At 40.0% G+C, this 19,764-nt stretch overlaps 2 protein-coding genes across 3 annotated transcripts in view; one reads left to right on the top strand and one right to left on the bottom strand.

The window, feature by feature from the left end:
* The window catches only part of Atg5 (autophagy protein 5), a 33,862-nt gene that overhangs the window by 4,534 nt on the left and 9,564 nt on the right, over window positions 1–19,764 (top strand). Inside the window, exon 6 of one of the 2 annotated variants that reach the window (XM_017145992.3) lies at window positions 5,389–6,036. The exons of the other annotated variant lie outside the window; for it this stretch is intronic. Coding sequence (XP_017001481.1) covers window positions 5,389–5,507 — 119 coding nt within the window. The 3' untranslated portion in view covers window positions 5,508–6,036. Of the gene's footprint in view, window positions 1–5,388; window positions 6,037–19,764 lie in introns of those variants that run through there. 2 annotated transcript variants of the gene reach the window in all.
* On the bottom strand, window positions 9,633–13,139 carry brk (transcriptional repressor brinker). The gene has a single exon (XM_017145994.3). The coding sequence runs from the start codon at window positions 12,592–12,594 to the stop codon at window positions 10,636–10,638; it is 1,959 nt and encodes a 652-aa protein (XP_017001483.2). The 5' UTR covers window positions 12,595–13,139; the 3' UTR covers window positions 9,633–10,635.

Below are 19,764 nucleotides of genomic sequence, written 5' to 3'. Positions count from 1 at the left end.
ATTTCATAATTTTTTTTTGAGATACATTTTTAGCAATACCATACATACGATCTCATATGGCCCTCTTTCATATCCCCACAATTTCTCGATTTAACACCCTACCTCTTTCCTTTCCCCATTGAAGAATCTTTCGCATTTTTCGGAGTACACAGATCCGAATTGAAATCAAACAGAAATGCATTCAAAACATGATCAATTTGTTTCCCCCGGCTTCTTGGATGGTATTATATGGGATGGATGGATGGGGGAACCCGATAAAGAAGAAGAGGGGGCAGCGATGGTTTGGATAACGATTGCACGTATTTGTGGTGCGTGCATTTTCATAGAAAATCGTATTTAAATTGAAATGAAATTCAAATATACAATGCAGCCGGGTCTCTGAGTTTTCAGTCGGAACGTGGAAGGTTCAAAGTAGATGCGATTCCAAGAAATCAAAAAAAAAAAAAAAATACAAAAAAAAGAAGACGAAAGAAGAAGCGGCAGAGGAAGAATCTAAGACGCGTCAAAAATAAAAGAAACGCATTTTGGCTTTGCCTTTGGCTCCTGCTCTTTCTCTCTCTCTCTCTCTCTTTGGCCAACCATCTCGCTCGCACTCATGTTGCTCCTTGTGCATTGGCATTCGCTTCATTTGTTGTTGCTGCTTTCATGATTTGCCGCCGGCAGCGACGCCGACTGCGCTGCCTTCGCCGGAAAGCAGCAACAATAAATGCAAGTGGCTTTCAGTGTTGCCAGGCTTTTAAAAGTTTACAAAAAAAAGTTGTCATAGAAGTTGATAAAAAAAATTTTTAAAAAAATCGTTATTTTCGATTTTATAAAAAATTTGGTTTTTGTATGGACTCTAATCACATTAATTTTACAACTATAATATCATTTAAAAATTCATATGACATATAGCAAGGACTTTTAATGCATTTTTCTGTAGAAAAGATTTTTGTTTATAAATAATAACTTCAAATTCCAAATTGAAATTAGTCTGAAAAAATTAAAGAATTCAATAGACTTTAGTTCGATTTAAACTCTAGTTAGACGTTGAAAGAAATGTCATTACAAACCTAAAAAGGAAATTATTTTCGATATAATTATAAAAATATTTCCTTATCCCATGATTTCTCTATTTAAAAGTGAATAATGGCTTAAAATTCCATGTTGATATTGGGCTGAAAAATTTAAGAATTTGTTGGAATTTAGTTTATTTTCGATTTGTCCCGTCCTGGGTGATTTTTGCTACTTTCCCTTGTTTTTGGTAGACCATTATAGACTACTTTAGATAGAGATATATATTTTTTTCCTGTGTATAAAAAGCTGTATTTAGCTTGAAAAAAGCCAAAGCTGGCTGAGCTATTACACTGAGAGCTCTGTGTGTGTGTGTTTGCATGTGTGGCATGCTGGCTGTGTTTGTGTTTGTATTTGTGTAGGGTGCTCTCGAATGTGTGAAAAGGAAGTTCTGAGATATCACCTCCGCTTATTTGTATTTACACCTTCGCCAGCACCTCGACCCCCGCCCCTCCTACTCTCATTCCTCCTCCCCCTCCCCCTGCCTCTTCGTCTTTATTTTTTTCCCTTACATTTCTGCCTTTTTTTCGCTGCACTCCAACGAAACTCCGGTGAAAACGGCGGCGCACGGAAATCGCACCTCAATATTTATCACTTTTGCCTCTCTCTCTCTCTCTCTTGCTCCTTAACCTGCCACCCCCACCCCCCCCGTTTTTGGCTCTCCCCCTCACTCGCTCTTTCGTCGGCGCATTTGCTTAGTCCCATTTCGACACATTTTCGTTTGCATTTCGTCAATCAGACAAACAATACAAATACCAATACAAATACAAATGCCAACCTGCAAAATGCAACCTGGACAATGTATCTGTGTGCGTGTGTGAGGTGTGCGTGCAGGTGTGTGTTTGTGTTTGTGCGACAATTGGCGGTGCCACGCCCCGCTTTTTGGGTGGGCTGCAGCTATGTGTGCATGTATTTGTGTGTTGATCTTCGCAGCATCATTATTTTAATTTACCTTTCCTCTTAACACCAGGTGATCATCAATCATACTTCATTTAAATGATCCCAAAATCCGAAACAAGATTTATCAGACTTTTTCAAAAAAGGTTCTTTAAAAAAATTTTAAAATTATTTGTATTCTTGTTTTTTTAACAATTATTCATTTTGCATATTTTTTATTATATTTATATTACGTGTTTATGATTATTCCCTTTACGTTTTTTACGACTTTTTATTAACCTTCATCCTTGAAATAAATCTTATAAATATTCATATATTTTTATAATTTTCAACAATCTATTCCCAATATATCCTTGAACTAAATCTTATAAATATCATTATTTTATTATTTTTTGTAATTATTAACGATCTGACAATCTATTCCCAATGTATACCTATTTTTTATGATATTTAAAAATTAATAATACTACAGAAATTATTAATATACCAATAAATCATATGCCGAAAGCAAGTTAACTTAGTTAACAGGTGTATTTCTTAATATATAAAATTACAACCTGAAACTAAAATGATCGATATGCATTATCGATACGATGGTGATACAATATTGCCAGAAGAATCACTTAAGAAGCCTTCGATATTCTGGCACTTCCTGCCACGCCCCCTCCTCCTCCTCCAACCCACTTAATTTTCCACTTTCCTGTTTGTTTGTTTCCTCTTGTCTGGTTGATCGCCCATAATCGGGTGCAATCTTCAATCTTCGGTGCAACAATCCCAACTGCACCGTCAACGAAATCGAAATCGAAATCCGATTTTATTTCTTTCGCTAAACATCCGCAATCCCTTCTTCCCCTTTGATCGTAATACCGCCCAACTTTGTAGCTGCGGATGAAAATAAACCGAAATTAAAATTGAACAAATTATGGGGCCCCAAAAAAAAAAAGAAGAGAAATGAAATGAAGAAAGACAGACAAACAAAAGCAGAAACAATTGATTAGCACTTTTCGATTTTGCACTCTTTTTTTTCTTTTTTTTTTAATGGCGTCACTGAACTGCAAAAATTGAGTTTTCCAAGTGCAATAATATAATCGTTTTTGGTTGGAACGTTTGGAATTATAGAACATTGATAGGGTTTGGGTTTTTTTTCATACTCTTTTCTTTAATGGCTTTATTGGAGCACAATCTATTAAGTGATTATGATGATGATTGGGGCGCCTTATCAGATCGATGAAGCGCTGTTATTTTTAGCCATGAGCTAGGCGATGTCGTACGTTCTCCGCCTCCCTCGTTTTTTCCACGTTGACGATAATAAAAATGGGATCAATAAATTTTCAGACTGTTTGGCGCCACTCTCGCTCTTTCCCTCTCTCTCCCTCTCTCTTTCTTGGGTAGGGGGCCCCACACACACACATTCGCATATCATCGAGATCAGAGGTATACACATATATATAATGCCTGTCTGCGGGTTTGTCCCCCATTTAATAGTTTATATCGTTCGGGTCGGTTTCCTATGCAAGATTTATGATCTATTTGGCGCTTTGAAGGTGTCTTTGTTTTCGGTTTCGGTTTTCGGAACTATAAAACCAGATATGCGGGGCTGGTCTTGAGTTTAATGTGGTTAGTTTGGGAATTTTAAACCAAAAATCAATAGATTTGTAATATTTTTAGATCTTTAATTTACATTTTTTATATAATAGTTATATATTTATAAATACCTTTTTGACAAATCGTTTAGCTCTAAAAGCCTAATGACTATATTAATCGCTTTCGTGCTATTATATTACCTAGTTATGACAACGGCCAATAAAATTTTTATTATATGTAGAATGATTGTGAATTGTAATCACTCGTTTAGCCAGCAGTCGAACTTTGGAACAATCCCATAGATTTACCTCCCTTCCATTTCCACTTAAAGCGGTTTTTATTTATTGCCTCGGTTTAGTACTTTCTAAATAATACCTGTCTTAATATTTAGTTTGTAAATATTTTGTAAAATAAACAGAATATTTTACAAAAGTATACCACTAACCCCTGAATTATTTCGAAATATTTTGTATACTTTGCAAAAGTATATAATCAACCCCTGAAAAACCACCTGAAATATCTATTTGTAAAATATTTTGTATATTTTGCGAAAGTATACCATCACCCCCTGAAAAACCACCTGAGTGGTGCCCCCCAATCGATTCGCTTCCCATATTTCCACTCGAGGCAATTGGATTCCGTTCATTTATTATTTTTGGGGTAGCGCCATTAGCTTGGTCATTAAACTCGTGACTTGCCCAACCGAAACGAAACGAAACGGATCGGATCGAAATGGAATGGAACGGTGTGAGTGGTGTAGTAGGTAGTATCGCTCTATAGAGCCATAGAGCTATGCGCCCTACTTGAACTCGCGCCCCGTTGCACAAATCTTATCGCCACCGCCTCCCACCGCCTGTAATCAGCCATTATCAGCCCATCCACTCGCACACACATTCCATATCTGGCGAGCATTATATGTATGTATATTATATATCAAGTGAGTGGCGGTATAAAGCCTCGATCGGGACGCTCGCCATAACCACCGGACGATTGGCAATCGCACGGCATCGAGAATTGGCGATCGGCAATCTATAATTACAATTTGTATGCTAAAATTAAAAATGACGAAATTTGTCACCCCGAAAAAACGGGGGGAAAAAAAGAACCAAAAACAAAATCAAGAATGGCATGAAAACACTTGTAGATAAGGCGCTAAACTCTGATTTCCAAGCAAGTCCAATTTTTGAAGAGCCCGCCTCCTCTTTTTTTTTTACCATAATCTTTATGGCCCGCAAATTGATCATGATCGTATAGGGCATATGGCAAATGGAAGCGAAAGCTTATCAGTCTGAAGTAATCGCTAGCTGATCTCATTCATTATAATATAGGTACTCGTATATGTAAACTATTCATTGGTTCTGTTTCTCATTAATGGAATATTGATAGCTGATCCTCTACTTTAATGGGTATACCACCTTAAATAATCTTTATTTGACTTCCGGTTTCCCAGTTTTTTGGGGCCTATATTATATAATATCATTTACTGATACCAAAAGTTAAAAGTCATTGTAAAATACTAGAAATAAAGTATATATCTTAAATGCAGCGGCATAACTCCTTTGAACTTTTCAATGATCTCATTAAGTTTTATAAAGATCGATTATATTTGTTTAGGACTTTTTGCCAGACTTTGCAAATGATCGATAATTGGATTAATTGTAGGTTGGTAATAGCTAACTTTTTTTTTTTATAACCACAAACAAAAATAGAAATAAACCCCCAATAATTCTAGGAAAAATAAATACATATTATAAGGTAGAGGATTACTTGTGGGCTTTGAGTTAAGGAGGGTTATGGTGGCCTATATGAAGTGCCCAATAGTAATACTCCGATATTCTTATTTCCCATTTCCAGTTGGATGTCGCACCCACGGCATCGATCTTCACGAGGAAACCCAGCTACAATGGATGTCCGAGCACCTGAGCTATCCCGACAACTTTCTGCATTTATCGGTGGACTACAAGGATGTTTAGCCCCCTGACTATATGTCTATATCCTATATATTTGCCCATATTTTCCATGTTTTGCCCAGTCCGCGTGTGCGTGTATGTGTGCGTTTGTGTTTGTTTCCATGTGTGTGTTTGTGAAAGCTGTATGTGTGTGTGCTGTTCTATTTTTCGATTCCAGCAAATCCCAGGGCGATCCTCAGCGATCGATTTACAGTCATACATACATATATACGCCTGAATGTATATATATAGAAATATACGTCTCTAGTTAAGCTAATCTGTATGTAATATTTATATGATATATGCCAGCATTTAAAAGAAGCGAGCAGCGCAAACCAAACGATTACTGGAACTACCCACTAACTAATAGATACCAACATACATTATAAATATACTTTTATACAGTTTTTTTTATTTCGGAATCCCTTCTGCAAATTTGATTTTTTCTAAGTTTTTATTTTCTTTATATTTTCTTATTATTTTTAAGTTTTTATTATTATCTGATACACTGAAATAACATCACGGAAGCCATTTTGTATTGACCTAATCAAAAATATATATACGAAAGTTATAAAAAAAAAATTGTTTTTTTAATGGTTCTTTAGTTCAACTTGGAAAGTTCAGGAAGATCGGTGGGTAGATCGTTCAAAACACCATGTACATCGATCATTTTCCATTGGAAACTTTTAAGCCGCCGGAAACTGGTCAAGCCCTGCACCAAAAATACACAAAAAAAAAGGTTATCAATTTCGGTCGCGATTTATCCGCCTGTCAAGATAGCGCCTGGAATCGTAAATTGGGTCTGGACTGTGCTGTAGACCTTACACAATATGTTTTTGGCCAACCCCGAAATCGGCGATCTATTTGTTTTCAGTGAATTTCCTTTATTTGAAGAGCATCGATTTGACACTGTCAGGCGTAAACACATAGTCATATATAGAGTCCTGATCTATAATTAGTTAACGCTTTTGCACCACTCGAGAATGATTTATTTGATTGTTATTTGTATCGTTTGTCTGGGCACGTTTGCCCCCGGCCATTCCAAAAATAAACAGCAAATCTGATAAAACGGACAAAAAGCCAAGCCAAATTAAAATCAATTTTCGTATGAATTATTAGGCCGAAATAGTAAGATTATCGGAAATCTGATGGATCCAACGAGCTGTGGCCGCAACATTGATGGATCCCTTGGTTAGTTGCTCTGTCAGCGATTCTGATTGATCAGGGATCTTAAGTCTTTTGGGTGCTTGATATTATTATTATACTATTTTGTATAAAAATATTGGAAATTTTCCCTTTGAGTTAATTTATTATAAATATTTTTTATAGATCACTAGAATTATTTTTCTTTAAAACAAGGGATCTTAAGTCTTTTAGGGAATTTTCTCCTTTGTGTTAATATATTATAAATATTTTTTATAGATCTCAAGAATTCTCTTTCTTTAAAATAATTTCGGTTATTTTCTTTAAAAAACTTCATTTTATGCCCTTACATCTTGTCATACCCATAGGATATATACAAAACGCGATCGATCGGTACAGTTCAGAAGCAAAAGAATTCATATAAGAGATTATGTCACGATTGTCGATCGGATCGCGCGAGATCCGTTCCTTTGATTACAACATCACACGGTGTGCGCAAAACTCGCTTGATCAATAACAAACTATATAAGAACGTATATATAGATATATAGAGACGATCGCCATCTGCAAAGGCACTCGAGACTCGAGATTCTGGTCTCGGGACTCAGGTGAATTTCTATTGCTTCTTCCCTTATTTACTTTGTAAAATTTCGCTGGCTGCAAATCAAAAAATATACTTACGTCCGAGCGATCGAAATTTGTCACGTGGCATCAGAACGGTAGCAAAAAAAAAATAAAAAAAGAAGAAACCCCAAAATTTTTGTGGTAAGGTAGATGAAAAAAAGGCGAGCAAAAGTTTACACGGCAACGCGGTTTCGAAGAAAACAACACGAAAATAAATCGAAATTTAGCAATCATCTGCGGTCGGGTCGTCGCTCCTCCCACAGTTTCCCGGTACGTTGGGTACCTGAGGGGCCCACCTCGAAATACCTATGGTTCCCCGATTTTTAGCTCTCCCTTCCCCTTTGCCACTTTTTTTTGGTGTCCCTGTTCTGTGGAAGTAACCAAGCTTTATTCCTTGTTACTTTGCCTTTATAAGTTAATATTTCTTATTTCATATCATATCATAATATATATCTTTTCAGTTCCCTGTTTCGGAATTTTTAGTTTCATTTATACATAGGTTCTTTGAAGCTTTTTTTCCTTTCTGAAGTTTCCTTTCGTTGTTTTCCTTTCGTTTTGGAGTAGTTGATCTTTTAAATCCTACGGAATCCGTATCCGATGCCCCGTTCTTATTCCTGGCCCTTCTCGCCCTGCCTCTTCCCTATTTTAACTTGAATACGTGGGAACGATCACCTGAACGATCAAATCGCATAGATGCCAACAGTTCCGATCTCGCACCACCATCCCTACCCTTTTCTACACAGAACAAAATTAATGTTATGTAAGTTCTTATAGACGGGAAAATAAGTTTACTTATTTTAGATGAATTTATAAAAGCAATAAATTTTATTGTTGATATTTTTAAAATATCTAATAGAATATCTAATAGAATATCTTTTGTATTTTTAAGTTTTTTGTTCATTCTATTAAGTTTTATGATCTTGGATGTATATTATTATGTTCTTATGGCAGAGTTCTGTAAAACAGAGGTATGTTTTCAGGTAATACTTGACTTCTGTGTATAAGTAGGTTATATTAGGATTTTAAATATTATTTTTCCAAAATCAAAAGGATAAAACAATTTACTATGAGAAATACATTTTTTTAGGACTAAAAAATATTTCTAATTTATAGAAAAAATCGCAATTCACTCAAAAACGTTCTTAAATTCAGGACTAATACTTTATTTAAGTGGGCATTCTTTTTTCCAGTGGATGACTAGGGTATCCCATGGGGTCTGCGATCACTGTGGGTAAACCGTCTATTTTGTCCGCAAATGTCGCAAAAATTCTTTGGCAGCGATCGGTGGGATTTGCTTTTTTATTTTTTTATTATTTTTTTTTTTTTTTGCTCTGCAGAAGGGAAAGCGCGTCAAGTGAAAAACAATGAGTATGCCGCTCTGTCTCGAGAACCGATCCCCAATCCAATCCAAACCGATCCGATACGATACGATGCGATAGCTGGCGGCGGTGGCGGTTGCGGTGGTGCTGATGTGGGGATGTGGATGTGGATGTGGATGTGATGTGGTGGTGCTGAATGCTGCGGCTCGGGGCTCGTGATTGGCGCACACATTGGCAAACGAGAGCACTTTATTTTTAAACGTTTTAAAAATACGATCATTATAGAATTTGCGGCTTAGTCATACCCCGCCGTCGAAATGTGCCAAGCGAATTTCGACCAGAAACCGAGAAGTTCGAGGGGCGGTGGGTGGTTGGGTGGTCCGTGGTTCGAAATGGAAAGCCCCAAAGCCTTAAGCCTTTTGCCCTGACTGACTGATAGAATGACTGACTGACTGACTGGCAGACTGACAACCCATGAGTTGTCACAATGAGGCACGCAAATGGCACATTCGTATGATCGCCGAGATCAAACGGCGATCGGTTCTATAAATGGGGCCTTAACCTCACCTCAGTCAGCTAAGAATTACCGAGCTGAAGGCAGCGAGATGTTTCTAGAATCTGTAGATTATGCTAATTGATTGGGGGTATTTGGAAAATAAATGAGAGAAAATCATTTCCGAATCCTTTGAAGATAATACCATTTTAAAAGAGGCTTTTTAACTATAGAAGATCTTTTCAGACTTTCATATTAAAATATTGAAATATTTTATTATATGATAAATAGTTTAGAATTTACTTCCGAATCCTTTAAAGCAAAGACCATTTCAAAAGAGAGTTCCTAACTCTTTAAGATCATCTTGCAATCCTTTTCCAATTCCTAGAGTTTCATATTGAAATATTTTTGCATATGATAGCTGAAATACCAAAATTATCATTTCGAATTTCCAAGGGATCTCGGAAGATCAGCAAATTAAAACCATCGAAAAGAGGATCATCCCGAAAAAGTTCCATCCATCTAAAAATCAATTCTTCCCTTGAAAGCCCCACCCAAATTCAATGATAAAACCAGTTCAATTTAAAGTTTTTTTAGTTTTCTGTTGTTAATTTAATCAATTCGTTTTCTTGTTGCTTTCTCTTGTTGTTGTTTATGGTCACACAATTATTGTTGTTGTTGTCAAATGTTATATATAAAAATACTGATTTTTATATATATATATATGTTTTTAGGTAAATATCTCTCTATGTATATGCGCTTTTATTTTAAATAGGTTCATTAAAGATTTCCCTTGGCAATGCACAAAAAAAAACGTTATTCTCTTGTTTGTATATAAATATATTGTATATATGTATATTGTATATAATTATAATTAACTTTTAGATTTAACCCTTAGATGTACATTTAATTTCTTGCTCTCCTTTGTGTTTTGTAAATATATATATATTCATTAAGCTTCAGTTTTCAACAATTTATTAAAAAATTTTGTTTTCTTATTTGTTTTGTTCATATCACAAGAATTTTCAATTTTCAATTTCCAAATAAAAACGGTGTGTGTGTGTGTATTTGTAAAGGTGTGTGTTTTGTTTTTAAAGCTTTACTCTTAACAATTTTCTCAGTTTTTCAAGTTGCATTTTTTCACATTTTTCTCTCTCTCTCTCGCTCTCTTACAAAATAAATTTAGCGTTGAAATTCTTAAGCAAATTCAAATGTTTCGCCTTGTTTTTGCTTTTCTTTTGTACACAATTATTTACACATAAAAAAAAAGAAAAACCTAAACTTAAGCTTAATTTGTTCTTAATAGCTAACCAAAAAAAAAAAAAGAAATGTTATCTAAACCTAGGGTTTTGTGTGGGGGCTTTTTTTGCTGATATGCTTGGAAGATATATGTTTTTTTTCGCTTAGATCTAAGGATTTGTAAGGTAAGTTTTAAGGCTAGGAAAAAAAAACTCTCATTCATAGGCTTAAATATGGCTTAGGGAACTAAAAGGCCAGGCCCAGTGACTGCCGTTAAAACATCCGATTGGTGGGATTGCTGCTTCCTTAGTTGCTACTTGTATGTTGTGTGTTCTTAGGCCACCAGGGTCAGGTTTGTGGGCGCCGAATCCGCCAGGATCCTGGACTCCTGATCCAGCCAGCGCTGCAGGTGTTGCTGATGTTGCAGGTGATGTTGCTGCTGCTGTTGCTGCTGCTGTTGCATGTACATCAGATTGTCGTTGTAGACGGCATGCAGCTGGAGATTGAGGCTGTAGCTGCTGCCGCTGTCGCTGTAGGTGGAGGAGCTGCTCTCGTAGCCGGAAACGGGCGATCCTTTGGGGCAGCAGAAGCCGGTGGGCGAGAGGGCGGGCGCCGAGAAGGGGCTAAGGGGCGTGGCTGCCTGATTAGGACTCCCCCCGGCAATGACGGGAAATGTCTGCTGAATCCCGGTGGGGCATTGAAAGCTGCTGCTTCCGGGCGATAGACAGCCACCGGGATACGGATGATTGCTCCAGATGATCGGCTCCCGCTGCTCGCCGATCTTCTTCTTGTGGCGTCGCAGCTGCTTCTTCTTGTTGTCCAGCTCATCATCATCCTCATCGGAGTCGTCCTTGTCGGCATGCTCTGATGAATCCTCCTCGCCGCCAGCGCCCTCATCCAAATCCTCCTGCTCCTCCTGCTGGTTCTCCTCGTCGTCGTCCAGCAAATAGGGCTTGAATAGCTTGACCTGCTTGGAGGGCACCTTATGCTCCTCCGGCTGCTCCGTCTCCACATCCACCTCTACATCCTCGTTCTCGGTTTCCGGCTCCTTCTTGATCTGCTCCTCCTCCTCCTGCATCTCCAGCTTGCTCATCTTGTCGGGTTGCATGGGACTAGTGATGACCTTGCGCTTGCGGAAGGTGAGATCCACGCCGGAGGGATCGGCAACCTTCTCGTTCAGCTGCATTTGACGGCGGGCGGAGGAGCCGAGGGAGAGGTCCATGGGCGCGGGCGTGGCCACCGCCTCCAGAAAGTGGGGATGTTGGTGGTGGTGATGATGATAGGCGGCATAGGGCATGTGTGGAATGTGACTGGCTGAGGAGGAGGAGGAGGAGGAGGCAGAGGTGGTGGTGGTGCTAGTGGTGGATCCACCTGCAGGCGGGGATCCGCTCAGGATTGGCACTTGAATTGGCACTTGGTTGCTGTTGTTGCTGTTGCAATTGCTGTTGCTGTTGCTGCTGCCGTTGCAACTGCTGCCGTTGCTGCTGCTGCTGCTGGCGGGGATTGCTGCTGCTGCTGTTGCGGCGGCAACCACAGCGGCTATTTTGGCGGCCGAAAGATTGCTGCCATTCGAAGTGGCCTCCGATTGTTGCTGCTGTTGCTCCTGCTGTTGCAAGTGCTGCTGCTGCTGTTGCTGCTGCGGATGCATTGCCACCGGGACATGCAGATGGGGATGGGCGGCCAGGGGATGCGGCACCATGCCGTTCGCCGCCAACAGATGATGGGCGGCATGATGGTGGGCCGCTGCTGCTGCTGCTGCCGCCGCTGCTGCCGCCGCCGCTGCCGCCGCATGATGGTGATGGGCGGCATGGTGGTGGTGATGGTGGTGATGACCCACCGCATGATGATGATGCAACTGATGCACCAGCGGATGGCTCAGCTGATGGAACACCTTGACCGCCGCCGGAGTGGGCGATGCAGATTGCTGGGGGAGAAGTTGCTGCTGCTGTTGCTGCTGTTGCTGCTGCTGCTGCTGCTGTTGCTGCTGCTGCTGCTGATTGTTGGCCACCGAGGAGCGGAGATTGGACTCGCATTGCAGCCACTTCTGGATTTGCCGGCGGTGAATGTTGTACTTCCTGGCCGTCGCCCTCTGGTTGCCCTTGCAATCGTTGTCGTTGCGATACGATTCCAGAACCTGCAGCTTGAAATGGGGCGTGAAGATCCGGCGACTGCCCATTTTGGGGCTGCCCGAAGAGTTGCTTGTAGAATTGCTCGCCGCATTCTCCGCAGAATCCTTGGGCCGCTTGAAATTCAAAGCTCCCGCGGCTCCGTTCAACTGTTCGCTGCTATCCATGATCGTCTTTTTTTCAAGATCTCTTTTCTTATAAAGTGTGTATAGAATTTGCTTCCTTTTTTTTGGCAACAAATAAAAAATAGAGTGTGTGGTGCGGTGTTTTTTGTAGAGTTTTTTTCAGTAGCTTTTGTTGTTGCTACTTGCGTGCGACGCTTGCGCTTTCATAACTCGCGATCTGGCAGCTCTGTCCCCAAAGCAGCGACGTCGACTGCGCACACACACACACACGGGCACTCGCGCGCACAAACACACACAGATACTTTTGGAGTTTTATATATTGTAAAAAATGGGAAAAGCACTTTGAAAATCCGTTTGAAATATGTATTTCGAGAGTGTGGCGCAGAAAAACACTGTTAAAAAAATAACGTTCTTTTCTTTCTTCTACTCCTCTTTGCCTCTGTTTTCTGTCGATTCTGAATTCGAATTCTGTTGCTTCTACTACTTCGTACGCTTTGCTACGCTCTTCTCATAACTCTCGCGCTTGCGATCCGCACGGCAAGGAATCCAAAACACAATTGTTCTGCCCTCGGCGTTCTAGTTCGAAGATACGTTCTAGACTGCTGCCGCTGCGTCGCTGCCGGCGCCGACGTCGACTGCGCGCGCGAGTTCACTCACTCACACATACGTAAAGTGCCTGCCTGTCTGCTGCCGCCGCTGTTGTTGTTTCTGCTTTTGCCGTGCCCGTGCCTTCGTGTGGGTGTTCGTGTGCGTGCACGGTGGAGATGCAGAGAGAGAGAACAGAAACCGAACGGGTGAGAGAGAGCGAGAGAGAGACCAACAACAAGAACAACGCATGGCGCTGAGGCATTGAGCACTGCAGACAAACTGACGACAATCATGTCGCGAGGTGTCTGCCTTTGCATGTGTGCATCTCGCACGCGAGTGCGAGCGGGATGGCCACATACCCGTTTTGCTTTGCTGTGCGGTGTGCACGGTGGGACCGAATGGACAACAGGGGACGGAACAATCCCCCTCCCCCCACACACTTTTCGATTGCGGAGCCACTGCCACAGTCACCCGACGACTGACTAACTGACAAACACCGCCAACGGCACAGTGGGGCAAAGGGGTAGTGTTTTTGGGTTTTATTTAAAAAATAAATTCAATTTTATTTTGCAAAAAATGTGTGTTTAATGTTAGGTGATATACTTATTTTGCACTTGTAGTTTTTTCTATGTTGTTCAGAAGCTAAAAACTAGTGAAGACAAATAAATAAAAACAGGTGAATGAGGTATTTGACTAAATACAATCTTTCTATTGCTTTACTAGAGCAAGATGAAAAGTAACTACTTTATTTAGCCCATCATATTAAGCAGTATTAATTAAATGCACCAGAAAATATTTTTGCTTTATAATTATCAAATATTTAACTTAATAATGTTGTCCTTTTAGATAAGTATAAGTAAATAAAAAGTTGATTAGTTAATTTCTATGAAAATAAATAGTATGACAAAAGCAATAAAGTACTACTAATTTCTTAAGCTTTTGGGTGATAACCAAATATTGTTTTTATGGAAAGCTTTAAATTAGGAGTAAAAATGTCAATTTTGTAGGCGTAAAAAAATGCATAATTTAAGCTTTAATTTAAAGCTTCTTTTAGGAAATTCTTTTTTTTTAATATTAAATTCCAATAACTTAATATGAAATTTTAAATATTTATATGGTCACTTTTTGCCCCACTGTGCTGCGACTTTCGTTAGCGGCTGCGGTTGCTGTTGCCGTTGTTGTTTTTTTTCTGTTTCTGGCTGCGCTACAAATTCGCTGGCTCTGCCAGTTGCTCACACAGATACACCGACACGAAGGCAGCCGCAAGTGGTGTGAGTGTGCGCCAGAGTCGTGGCTGCCAGACATTCTGGCACTGCCACTCCACACGCCCCCCTGCCCCGCCGCCAGTCCCCCCACCCCTTTTGACCCACACCCCTGTGCCGACGCCCCCTGCCACCACACACATACACTCACACACTCGGGCGACGCAACAGATCGCTGAACGAACTTGTTGAGCGCCGCTCTCTCGCTCTCTCTTGAATCAACTGTTGAATGCATTGCTGCATTTTTTATATTTTTACACCAACACACAGGCGAAGAGAGGTTTCCAACTATCTTGGTTTTTTTTTTATTCGTTGTTATGGCCGTGGGTGCATATATACTATAAAATAAATATATATATATAGATAGCTTTAGCTTATTTCTGTCGACGTTGCCGCCGTTCTGTCTAAGCTTAAAAAATAGGAATACAACAACTAGAAATGACAAAAAGGGCATGCAATAAGTGCAACTAAAAGAAGCACTTGTTGCAAATGACAAACGAAAATGCTGCCTCTTCTTCTTCTACTTCAGCAGCTTCAGCTCCATCTTCGTCTTCTTCTTCTTCTGCTTTCCTGCTTCGGCAAAATCTGGAATTCATGAATGAAACACACACACACCGGCGCACACCTCGCTCTCTTTCGCTATTTGCATGCGTCGGTCGCCATGTGTGTGTGTGCTTTTGTCGGCGACAGTGGGCTGCTTGGCTTGCGTGTGTATGCAAATTTATGATAAATAAAAAATAAATAAAAAACATAAAACAAATCAAATATATATGGTGTTGTTGTCGAGCATCAATTTGCGCGTGCGATATGGCAAGATAAAGTGCGAAAGGGATGGGGAGAGCGAGAGAGATCTTGGAGTCACCTAGCTCTGAAAAAAACAAAACCAACAAAAACCAAAAGCAATAATGATAGATCTCTGGGGTCCAGATTCCCACGTCGCTGCTGCTGCTGCCCCGCCCCACTGTACCCAAACCGATTCCCCCGCCCCCTCGCTGCACCCACGAATTGAAAAGCGACGACGGACTGTCTGGAAAGATCAAGGAAGCGGGAAAGGGACGGCAACACAAGATGGAGCCTGCGAAGCGCCTGCACACGAAAAAAAACACAAAATGCGGAGAAAAATAACAAGATGCACTGACAAAAAAAGAATTGGAAATCTGAAAAAAAAAACTTCTTACATTTTAAGCATTAAAAAGAAGGCCAAACCAAGTAAACTTAAGAAAATAACTTAAAAAAAAGTTTTTTTAGAGGCTAAAAAAGTACAAATATTAAATACGAGTTTTATATTTAATTAAAAATAAATTGAATTATATAAAAACAAGCCAAATGAGCGAAAAACAAACTTTTCATTGACATATTTTTAAAAAAATGTGAACAAAAATTTAAAAAAAAAACCCTTTAAAAAAGGCGAGAGAAATACATTTTTGAATTGCATTTCCAAGTAAAGCGGCCACAAACAACCCAAAAATATGCCGAAAAACGCACACACACTCGTACCAAAAATTCAACCGACAAAAAAGTTCAAAAGCAACAGACACACACACACACCGGCATAAAAAATCAAAAGAATTCCACTTTTTTTTTTATTTAGACCCCGTCGGCTTCTAAATCGATTTATCAAAAACAAAACAAAAAAAGAAGCGGAAAAGACGAAGGCAAAGAGATAAAAATTGAATATAAAAAGGTAACGTAAAAATCGAAGAAACCCATACACACATACTCCCATACTCCATACCCATGAATTGATTAAAAAGTTGAGAAAAAAAAGAAGTATAAAAAATTGGGAAAGGGAAAGGGCGCGGCAGCCGACGAAAAAGGAGGAGGAGGAGAAGGAGAAGGAGGAGAACGACGTGCTGGGGCACTTATGATCTCCAATCTTCAAGGGAAGGGGGAAGACAGGGCGAAGGAAGGAGAGGAGTGGGAGGAGGAAGAGGAGTTGCTTTTTTTCAACGACGCTGCTGCCGCCGCGCTGTCTGCGTTTGAATAAGCCCACACAAACAAACAAACCAAAAGAGACACACGGAGAGAAGAAAGACCAAAGACTGAAGAATCGCAAGATGGAGCCCCCAAGTAGAAGAAAAACAAATGCCAGGATACACTCAGTGCCCCGAAAAGGAAAAGATTCCAAAAGTGAAACCCATCAAGATCATCTGATGATACATTTCCAGGATTCGAACCCTATAAAATTCCAAGGTTCCAAGACACTTTCAAAAGAAATCTATAAGATGTAGTTCTTCCAGAATAATCTCACGAATCCAAGACACTCCCCAAAGAAATCCTGCGAATCCATCAACTTACCATTAATATATCAACCTATAAGATATAGATACAAACCCTATGAGACGTAGTTCTTCCAGGATACTCTCGCGATTCCAAGACACTTCTTTGCGAAATCCTGTGATAAGAAGAAATAGAATCAACTTACCATTAGATATCAACCTATAAGATATCGATCCTTTAATTATGACAATACCATAACTCATGATATAACCAAGAAAACCTAAAAATTATAATAACAAAAAAAAACAGGAAATTCCTCAGCTATGAAAACAGGCATGCTCATTTAGCCTATGACTAAACCCCAGGAGAACAGACATATAGGTATACGGAACGTATACATATGAGCCTTATCAGGCGATAAGATCAAACAAAGGCGATTCAAGTGCCAAGTTCTATTTGTCGGCCAATAAAAGTCGATTCTGTAAACAATTTTCGACGGAATGGGGCTCGAGCAATTACAAAGTGCACTATATAGTGGCATGGCGTGCACAATCTGAATCGTGAATATACTCCTCTATATACATATGTGTTATATGCGCCCGCACACTCATATCGGCACTATCTATCTGAACACGTAGTGCCCCCAGGTTATCGGTTGGGGGCCCCTGCTGCAATCTCTTTGCCACTGACCACTCTGGTATCTTTATGGGGCTGGGGCTGGGGCTTTGGGGTACGTCACCCCTCGAATAAGCCCTATTTGTTTGTGCGCCCCCCCACCGATCCACGTGGGTCGATCACGTTTCGGGCGGCGAACAAAAACTAGATCCAGGAAAACATTATACGAGCGGTAAATTATATCAGTTGAAGGCCTAAATGATATAGTACGTATGAACAGTTATTTGTAGTCAAAGTGCTGGTTCCACTCTTGTTTTAGCACCGATATGCCCGACCGATTTTGACTATATCACGTCTCGTGTACATTTTAGATTAATTCATATCGAATTGTTTGTGGCTCAACAAACTAAATATACGATCTTAAGCATAGAGCTTATCTTAAGCAGAAGATTCTTTATTTTAGTTATTATTAAATATTTTAGGCAATCTGAAAAGTATTATTTTATTGGAAACCTTTTCAAGGAGTTCTGTTAACACTTTCAGGATATATTACGATCTGGTATATCTTTTCAAATAACTTAATGTTTATTCTTTATAAATAAGACGAATTTCCTTTGAATGACGCCTGCCTTTTCCGATTTTCTGGTTCATTATTTTGCTGGGCTACTGGGAATGTGTGAAATATCCATTTTCAGTTGAAACCTTTTCTTCCCTTTCTCAAAGTTCTGGTGCTTGCCCAATCTTAACGACTACCAATGGCAGCATTAAGGATCGTTCGCTGCACGATCGTTTCTACCCCAACCATGCCCCATACCCCATCATCCTCTTCCGATTCCCAATTCCCGATTCTCGATTCTCGAAGAATCGACTCGCAAGTCCGATTCCAGGTAACTACGAACCGAAGCGAACTCAGGCGCCTAATGGATAGTTCTTCTCGGAAAAGAAAGCGGCCTGCCAAAGCTGCGAGCCAAAAAGCCAGCGTCATGGTAAAGTAACGTTGTCGCTGTCCCATCCCCAGTATCCCCGGTACCCCTATACCGAAGCCCCTGGCCCCCCGTCAAATCTCAAGGCCCCCGTTGGTACCCAGCGTTTCTTGGGGCCCCTATGGGCCAGACATTGGGCCGCCTTGGCGGTTGGAAGGCGCATAAAAATGCACGCTGACCATATACAAAGGAAAAAAACCGCGCCACATAAATATATATATATCTACGGATACACAAGGGGGCGGAGGGAAGTGGTCAGAAGGACTGCACTGTTATAAAAAAATTATTACCCCAATGTCCTTGACTTTTGGGCTCTCCTAACTAACTATCCCTAACATTAAATTTATTTCTTTCCTGTTAAAAATTTTTTTTTACATTTCGAATATTTCAAGGACTTAAAATTATTTGTATTTATGTATCTTTTATATTACTTTTAAAGTATTTTCAATATGATAGTAGTATAATATTTTGTATATCCATAAAAATCTTTTTATCTAATATCTTTTGAATCTACTACTTTTTTGTTACAGTGTACACATGAGAAAGGCAATGCGCGAAGGCAAAACTTTTATTAACTTTTCCGAGAATTGGAATTTCTTGGATCCTTGTGTTGCCTGTTTTCGCCTCGCTTCGCCTGACTTTTAATGCGCTGCCTCCTTCTCCCCCTCTTCTCTTCCCCTCTCTCCCTCTCTATCCTTCGCACACACACACTTATACAAAGCTTAGCCTTTGAGCTTCAGGTGTTTTGCCGTCGCCGTCGTCTTCTTCCTTTTTGCACCTCTCTCTTTGCCTCCCTCTCTACTCATCCTTTTTTTGGTCTTTGGCTAGTTAGCAAACGCCGACGTCGACTGCGCTGCCGGCGTCGCAGCTTTGCGGTTGCACTTTTCTGTCCAGGGGAGCAGCAAAGGGGGGTGTTCTCAAAAGGGGGGTACGACGTCGATTTGAGTCAATTTCTGTTTTGCAGTCGAACGTGAACGAAGCGCATAAAAACGTGAAAAAACAACAACAACAAAATATAGCCTGAAGAAGGGGGCAGCAGAAGAAGAAGAAGCAGAAGAAGGCGCTGCCTGGGGCCTGTGCCTCAAAAAAAATATTGGGGGCCCTCCAACGCCAACACACACACACGTACATTTAAATAGAACCACAGAACGCAGCAAAACGACGGTGCAGGCCAAAATAATAGAAGTTCTTCCAAAAAAAAAACAATATAATCTATTTTAAAATGATACACCATTTGTATTACCTAACCTTGCGCTATAACATATTCTATTTATTTTCGCTTGGAGATCTTATCTTATCTCTCGGTTTGATTTACTCATGCCCAAAGCACTAGTCATGGCAAATGATTAATCAAAAGTGAAAATAGGCAATCTAAAAATTGCAAGCAATTATGAAATTCCTAAAATGTCCAAGGGATCTTTAAGTATCCCAGTCTGGCTAACGCTAAAAGTTTATAAATTACAGTAATATTAAAAAGGTTATTTTCATAGGCCTTTTATATTATTTTTTTTAGTCTGGAAATTTTATAAAAATATTTGTATTTG

This window comes from Drosophila takahashii, chromosome X (assembly GCF_030179915.1).
Source record: "Drosophila takahashii strain IR98-3 E-12201 chromosome X, DtakHiC1v2, whole genome shotgun sequence".
In the NCBI taxonomy this organism is placed as follows: Eukaryota; Metazoa; Arthropoda; class Insecta; order Diptera; family Drosophilidae; genus Drosophila; species Drosophila takahashii.
The sequence above is the reverse complement of the archived record's forward strand: the minus strand, read 5'-3'. Positions and strand labels throughout refer to the sequence as shown.

What these genes read in the sequence shown, in the direction of transcription:
- brk (XM_017145994.3), bottom strand. Translation starts at nt 12,594, where the DNA reads ATGGATAGCAGCGAACAGTTGAACGGAGCCGCGGGAGCTTTGAATTTC.